Source organism: Plodia interpunctella, chromosome 15 (genome assembly GCF_027563975.2).
Source record: "Plodia interpunctella isolate USDA-ARS_2022_Savannah chromosome 15, ilPloInte3.2, whole genome shotgun sequence".
Classification (NCBI taxonomy): domain Eukaryota; kingdom Metazoa; phylum Arthropoda; class Insecta; order Lepidoptera; family Pyralidae; genus Plodia; species Plodia interpunctella.
In genome coordinates, this window is record NC_071308.1 from 8,672,850 (window position 1) to 8,681,490 (window position 8,641).

General features: G+C 36.1%; 1 protein-coding gene across 2 annotated transcripts in view; it reads right to left on the reverse strand.

Annotated features, from left to right (window-relative positions):
• LOC128675729 (uncharacterized protein) overlaps positions 1-7,594 on the reverse strand; it is a 53,363-nt gene extending 45,769 nt beyond the window's left edge. The window contains exon 1 of one of the 2 annotated variants that reach the window (XM_053755317.2): positions 7,312-7,594. In XM_053755317.2, coding sequence (XP_053611292.1) covers position 7,312 — 1 coding nt within the window. In that variant the 5' untranslated portion in view covers positions 7,313-7,594. The remainder of the gene's footprint in view (positions 1-7,311) is intronic. The other variant, XM_053755318.2, reaches the window with a different exon arrangement.
• Positions 7,595-8,641: the final 1,047 nt, after the last annotated feature.

The window sequence follows — 8,641 nt, forward strand, 5'->3', positions numbered from 1 at the left end:
GACTTTCATTAGATTCGATACTGACCTTGTTTTGTACTATGTATGATATAAGTGTTTCATCTTCAAATTACATCGATCTAACACGTTTGTTAAACAAATAAAGTGAAACTAAGAAACAAACCAATGAATCAATGAAACTACAGCCATATACAAAGTTCTAAATGTATGTTCTTAGTTCTATCTATAATAAACATTACGCATCAACAGAACTCTAGTAACAAACATTTAATGTTTATATTGGAATATTTCTTAAAGATCATACTAGTATATATATATATATAACTTTTTATGCGACGTGGAAACGACGTGCAGCAAAGATACAGTTTAAAAATAAGGAAAACAATATTATATATATCCTAACAAAATAAAAACTTTTATATCCGGCAAATATATCTATGCGATATAAACACGCAAAATGAAGTACAGTCACCAGCATTTCAAGTTACGACGTCGTAGAGAGCTCTGTATAGCATTAATAAGCGGCGAATTTGTAATTTCGTGTAGATTGACGTGCCGCTGACCGTACCTGCGAGGCCAAGATTTGCAAACAAATTGTAATTTGTTAATTTGCATATTTTTACAACAATTCAAGTAAGCACCAACATTTGGTTATAAAAAACTTATTATTGTTGTCTCTTCCTCGTCGAAATAAAACCTTACGTCAGATGCGTTAAACTTATGCGTTAATTTAAATAACAGGCATTTTCATTAAATAAATGAATCAATGGTTTGTCCTGGAATTTATGGGAATGGCAAATTTGCAGTTAATGCAGGGCATTCACGAAGCAAAAATAAAAGAGGAGACGCCTTGCTATTTTTCTAACAAGAGTTGTTGACGATCATAGATCAACAAAACAGAATAATGGTGACGATACTTGGGATTGAGGCAGCCGGGTGAGGAAACGTTTTCGTTATGGCTCCGCAATTTTCCGAAAGAAAACTAAAAAAAACTAACATCTTTGTGCCTTTCATGGTAGTTGTGCACGAGTTCACACAACGGGTCCTTCTCTTTATTTGGTCCGGCAGACTATAGATACGTCTACTGTGCTTAAACATATACATGCTTTGTCAGTTTATGCTTGACAATTTAAATGCAATATGTTGTCTTTACGTGAAAGTATAAACAACAGACAGACAAACCAAGCATTATGCAGTCATTATCCGTGTCTCGTAATAGGAGCCGTGATGTAAGGAGCATGACGTTACGCCAAGCCAGCCATGACGGTAAACTCTTGTCACAGTCGGCCAGGTTACCTAATGGCAAATAGTGAAATATGTGCAATGTCTCAGGGACAGAAAAAATGCAGCCGCTAGGAAGTGGCTTGTTGCACTTTCTTTGCGTTTATAAAGTAGCGCGCAGCAAGGTGTTGAGAACAACATAATAAACATTGTTTACGAAGACATTTAAAAAGTTAAAATTATCCCTGGATATGCCGACTCACGACACTCGAGGAGGGGCTCACCCAAAAAGTGCTGATTTGTTGTTGTCAAGGAGGATATGTCTGCAGAAAAAGTAGAAAAGCAGACCCTGGTCTCCGACCCTAACAGCTGAGGAAGGAACTGGTAAAATCTCAGACGAGAGGTCGAGACCGAGTGAAGTTGTCACGGCAATTCATGCGCAGGGAATTGAGACCGGAGTACCAAAACAAAAGCGTTCTCATAATGTACGTAGGTACACAAACAGTATTCCAATCAGTAAACCAGAAGGCCTACCACGAAACATACGTAAACACGTAGCATGTAGGTATCGTGTAAAAAAGATAAGTGTTAAATAATAAAGTGCTTTATGATTCATGGTAGCCCCTCAGTATCCAACAACAATGTCACATTCATAGAACAATCTTAACCACATAACAATAGTTAGAAATCATAATTATTTACGAGTTTTATCAATAAAAGTGCTATGATATCGAATGATAGGTTATCTCTGGTACCGTTTTATCAAGCCGTACAGGCGAGTTTGTGCGCTGATAAAGAGAAATAACATTTCCACAATAACAATATACGCTTACTTACATATTCATAAATAATTGAACATTCTCGAATCTAAGTTCTACAGTAAAAAAATTACCTCTTTGTCAAATACATTAGATTTCTGAGATTGATCGATTGGACAAATTAATGACATAAAAAAACAAATAACTGAATAATTTTGAGAAAAGCAATATTGTATAAATATTTCTGTCAACTGTAGGTATAAACAAACTATGTGAAAGAAAATAAGAACTGATATTCCGATGGAGTCCAATACTTTTCAATCTAATAAAAAAGTTCACACGGATGAATTATTAATGATACTATCAGTGATCATTATAATCATCAGGTTTCGACTACCCACTGCAGAATAGCATGCCACCCAACTTATCCAACTATAATCCATCAGGGATTTTAATTATTGCGGTACTTTTCTTGTCTGTAGATAGGGAAGGAAAAACAGGATGTGCCAGATGCTTTTCTTTCTGCGCAGATTGTCGGTCGAAAATCGAACAAATCAACAAATGATCTTCAAAAATAAGTACTTCAATGAAGTGAATAGTAACTTCCAAAAAAATCAATAAAATGTATCTGCCACATAAAATAACGGTCTAAGCTGAGCTAACATTAGTTGCATCAGCCGAAACATTAACCGCTTGCAACAGCGGCGCAACACTTGGGGCAACTTCGTTTTGTAACCTCCTGTAACACTTTCTGACAGCGTAACTGTAATGGCGGTTACTGTCATGGGATTTACTGCAAGAGCTTGCCAAGCTTGATATGACGCGCGCCACTATCGCAGCTTACACAGGTCTAGTCCTGGAAGCATGGTTCGGATACACATGGTTGATTTTTGAAACCAGTTCACTGTCATATATAGTCATATATTTTGTAAAGAGTGTTTTCATTGCAATTCAAGTTGGATATAGGCCGTATTGTTCCGTTTCTAATCGGAGATAATTTTCGTTTCGATTTTGTAGGAATTATCAGTTAAAACCAAGACGATTGCCCTCGATAATCGCAATCCATCACGCCAAACGATCCCACCCGTGTGTTCTTCTTCTTGTCAACACCAAATAGTGCCAGCTTAAAGACCGAGCGAAATGGAAAAAGTAGGAAAGAGAGATAAAACTGAGCTCCGAAACTTGACGGCTGTGGACAGGGGAAACGATATAAGGGATGAACAAATATAAGGTTCGGTGAGGGAGATATTATTGAATAAATGTATCTAACAAGAAAATAACTTTCTATTTTGGTGCCAGGTCAAGTATCCATATTAGTCCTTTTTTCTATATATGCTTTTGTACGTAAATTGTCATCATAGCGCGCAACATTTCAAACGAGACAAGCAATAAACATGACATATCACTTATGTCATGTAAATATATACAATGTATCAGTATTTCCGTTATCTGGTAATCCAGTGATTGACTCATCAATGAACAGGCCAAAAATCCCAAAATATTGTACGACCAAGAAAGAATCAAATGACGTATTTCGTACTATGTCTTCAAGGTTCGACGTGCTAAAACCCAATAATTAATGCAAATACAAAATAGTATTTGATAAATTAGATATAACGAAATCATAAAAATATTTGCAGTAACCTATTAATTATTGTGGACATTCTCATGCATAATTAATTTTCATTAAGTATTTTTAGACTATACTTCATAACAACTTGGTGGATTACCTGGCAATTAGCTAAAACTTATTTAAAGATAATTTTTACTCTAATTATATACTTATAGACTATTTAAAATGTTCATAACATTGATAAAAAATGGGTAAGTAGGTAAACTTCATACCTATCTATTGCCAAAATGAACGAGCATCTCGCATGTGCAATTTTTAAAAGCCAATATTTTTTCAGGCCGGTTACTACTGGCAATCTTTTGGTTCAGAAGAGCTGGCCTGTATCCATGGAAATCACTTGCCAATAGAGTAAACGCATGTATTTGCCTTCAGTCACGCAATTTAGATCTAAATTACAAACACTCAAATCAAGGCAGCACAAGCATCTATGCTGAAATTGAATTAGGTCATCAATGAACTCGTTTTAATTATCACCTGTGTGTTGCTTTTACTATTGTTTTAACATATGCAATGACGAAGTGAACTCACGTCTATTCAGTTTAGAAAAACATCGAAGATAATGTAGTACATATACAACCTACTAAACCAATTCTACCGAAATAGTTTTACAACCATATCCTCGTTGTCTAGCTACTTAATTATGTATGCGTTCTTTTGGCAATCATCCAAGTATGAAACTGACAAAAACATGGACATTATGCCTAACAAAGGTCACTAGGAAAACATATAGGAACAAAAACAGGTCCTTCCTGATTCCATCTTCCGAGACTTGGAGAAGAAGAACAAGGCGAATGTCCGATGAGTCACACAAACAAAGAGCCGAAGCGACAAAACGAAATAGAGGAAAAGCATGGTCTAATTCCACGAGAGTCTCGTGCGTGACATGTCGGCAAGTTCTTTGTCCGACCTCGAGAAAACGCATAAAAAGCAACTAAGTATATCTGGGTTGTTTAGTCATACATACTATACACAAGTAGGACAATAACCCGGAAGACAGAGTATAAAATGATGATAATAAAACGGCTGAAGCCCTTCAACAATAATAAACTGAAAATCATAGAATATAATAGTGACGGTAAATATTCTAAGACGGTAATTTTGTGCCAAAATGTATGTCCGCAATATTTCTTAACACAAAAACACAGATAAAATTCATGTCAAAAGAATTTGAGGCAGCTATGCGCGACGGCTCTACAACGACGACGGATTTTAATGTGGTGCATTGAAGCGTTCCGGCTGTAGAAACGGCAATAGGCAAAACATTCGGCATCCGCTTCAGCGAAACGCTTGAGCCAACAGAACTGCAGTTTAATTATATCACGTCGCTTTGTGAGTAAACTAACGCCGCATTCGCGCATCTGGGATGAGTAACCAGAAATCTCGGGGCAATATAAATCGGTCGATTGAAATCTTAACATAAGTAGCAAGGAGGTAATGATTTCTATAGATATGCGGACAATTCTAAATTTTCTTAGCCCAAATGTGAATCGCCCACACTTTAGTGACCGCGTGGTGTAAACAGAATGCGAATGAGGGCAACGCACTACCTACTTTCCCTCCAGAACATAATATATTGTGGCTCCGGCGTAACAGTGCGCGACACGTGCCGCCTCCAGTTCTCTTGTCTTTGTTCTAGGGATTTGACCCCACTTTATACAAAATGAATCCTTGAATTATTTTACATGTTATTTCCTATTGACACAAAGGATCCACTCATACATATATGTGCTAACATATAGACACACATATACACTTCTTCACCACCACTGTTGTAACTTATTTTGACGAATTCAACACAAAGAACACAAGGTTGTCTGTCACCTCTGCCAGCCTATGGGCTAGCTGCTTAATACCTCAGCCGGTCGGGCAACACACTATTTTTTTTCCAAACTTTTGACAAGGCTTCAGTGCACTTTGTGTGGCTATGTCAGCTCAACACACTATGAAATATTATAGTGTGTTTATTAACTAACACTTGCTAGGCAGTCACTTCTGCAATTTTAACCAAAATTATTTGAAATATTTAAATGTAAATATTAAAATACAAATTTGTATTAGTTTATTTAACACAAACAGTTCAAATGTCAACTTTAACAATATTATTAGTCTTGTTTACAACTAAAATATTTGAAAAAGTTTGGTTGACGTAACTTAAAAAATATCATTGTTAGAGGTAACTGTCTTCTTGTTTTTAGCATTTTACAATACACAAACATACATTATTGCCAACTAGCCTATTTCACTGATTTATAATTAAATGTAACTATTAAGACAGTTAGGAAACTTTTGGCCAGCCGTGGGACTTAAATAGCTAGAAAAACTTTTGATCAGTCACTGCATGAACTATCATAGTTTTACCCGCATTGTTAATATTGGTATCACCATGAAAACAAAACAAACATGTTGGTTGTATGAATTTATTATTACGAAATAAGATATCATTTATAAGAAAGATAGATCCTTTTATTTCTACTAGTTGCCCGACCTTTAGAATAACTTTTGGATATCTTCTAAACTTCTTCTTTTCAAGTGTGTTATTACTAACACTGGTGGCAGATTTTGTTCAAGTTGCCATGACTGACTTTAATGATTATCTACCGATAACTAGGGATAAAAATTTATATTATAAAAAGAAAGTGTTTTCGTTTTTGTGTAGGTGGTCATCTTCGGAACTACTCACCAATTACCATTTTAAATAAATACATTTACAAATTTCTTTCACCAGTAGAACACTCACATTTTTTCCTAAGTAACCACTTTATTTATCCTAATATTCACAAGGATGTGAAGCCATAAATTTCTTAGACCAATATGACAGTCACAGACACATTCAGAAAGGTTATTTTTAATTCAATTAATTCATTTTTTGAGATTGTATACTAAGTACAGACCTGAGTGAAATGGTCCCAGTATGAGAGGACTGATCACATATCTAGTGCTTGCACTGGCATCTTCAACTATAAGGTCTTTGTTTGGGAACCTTAAAGTTAGTAATATAATATTTGTACACATATTTTTAGTGGAATATACCCTTTAAAACTCAATATTAACATTAAATTATTTAAATATGAATGTGCTAATGTATTTTGTATAATTTGTGATTTATAAAATGATTAATTTGCAATGTGGCAAGGCTTTGAATTTTAAAATGAATATTTCAAAAAATAAATGGATCAAGATTGTTTACCTTTTTTAAGTAAACTACTTAATCAAAAATGGTACATAAGGATTGATGTTTGATATGTCATTAGATAGTAGATAACAGCAGATCACACTACCTCATGGTACCTATACAGTTTCATTAGAATTAGTATCAGTATTGAATTAAATATGTACCTAGAAGTCTTTATAGTCTAGAAAATTGTGTATTTTCGACCCCACTAATAATTTAAATCCTTTTCAGTGATCCATAGCGTAACTATCACATTCGATATGGTGCCGTGTAGGTACGACTTGACTAGGAGCAGGAGAAGTGACTGGCTAACAATAGTGGACAAATAGGCTTTTTGCATCAAAATGCTAATAAATATCCAACAGCATCTACTTAATTTTCAAAGATGTAACGTAACTGTAACTTCAACAGTTATTAGGTAACGGAAAGCAATGATTAATTTAATACCGTACAAATGACTACACAGAATTTTACCAGTACTGTAATTCCGGTTCACTCAATATTTGCCTCCATATTTTGAAATGTAAAATTGGCAAAGAGAAGAAGCATTTTTATTTCTAAATACTTACTTTTAGTCGTGTTAGATTTCCATCTCTTGCAGCGTTGAAAACGGCTATTTTGAAATCCATAATGGTTCTCTTTGCGACGCAAATATCACTATAAACAATACCACTTCAGGAACAGCACTTTCTTCTATGTATAATCATTGAAAATGCACCGGTTCACGAATAATTAAAGCAACCAATTGGATTATTTCAAAACACTCCGTCACGACACCTTTTCACGCTTTGTGAACAGCTGCAGTCAACACGACGACGTCTAAAATCCGAACCCTGTGTTATGGCAGATTGGCAGCACAGCCAATCTGCCATAACAATAGTGTTACCAGTAAATATATTTATTTCTCCCAAAATAGGAGTACTACGCTTTTATTCAATATTTTTTATTTTATAAACGTAATAAATCTATCCTATATTTCTGAATCATTTTCCAGCTCTCCGATCAAGTAAGGCAGGAAATATATTATCCTATAGTCTCCAACCACCACTATCGTCTTTCTTTAAAGTGAATAAACACGCTACACAGATACAGGCTGATTTTTTATCCAGTGTCCTAATTTTTTCTAGGTATTAAGTACCATTAATACATTGATTTTTTGAAAAAAAAAAAAACAGTATGAAAAATTTCAATTTAGTAATAATTTTCTTGTACCGAGTATCCTTTCAATATTGACACCCGAGTAAACAGTACTCAGGAGCCGGCCGCGCCCCGCCAAAAGGGAAAGCAATTGTAACAGTAACAGGGGAGGGAAGGGGTGGACGGGGGTGCCGGCCGGGCCGGCGGCGCCTTTGAAGCCTCTGCGCAAACGCCGCGCCACCAGTCGCAAATAAGCCTAAGTCCCGTGACGTACGCGTGCGCTCTTACGCAATCGGCTCATTTCGTGATTCGCGATAGGAACTCGTTCGTATTTTTAGTTTTCTACAATGTACTCAAACCGTGAGTACTACAAAATGGTGCGGTGCTACATTTTGAGTGGTGAAAGTTTAAACGCAGCCCAGAGGATGTATCAGGCCGAAAGTATTCCTCGAATTCGCGCTACGGGCATACTGGAACCAGCAGTTCCTCATCGTAGAACAATTTTGCGAGCTAACCAAAGGCTCTTGGATCATGGCCAGTTTACTGCACCCAGCCACTCGAGAGGACGTGGCAGACCGGCATTAGCTCTGGAAATTGAAGACGATATTATAGATATATTTATTGAAGCTGATCCCAGGGCGAGGGTGATACGCGAGATGCCGCACGGCGTTTTGTCCTGAAAAACTTGTTTTGTCTTTAGTGTGGAAAGTGCTGAACAGAGTTGGACTATATCCGTACCACTTTCAAAAACTACAGGCTTTA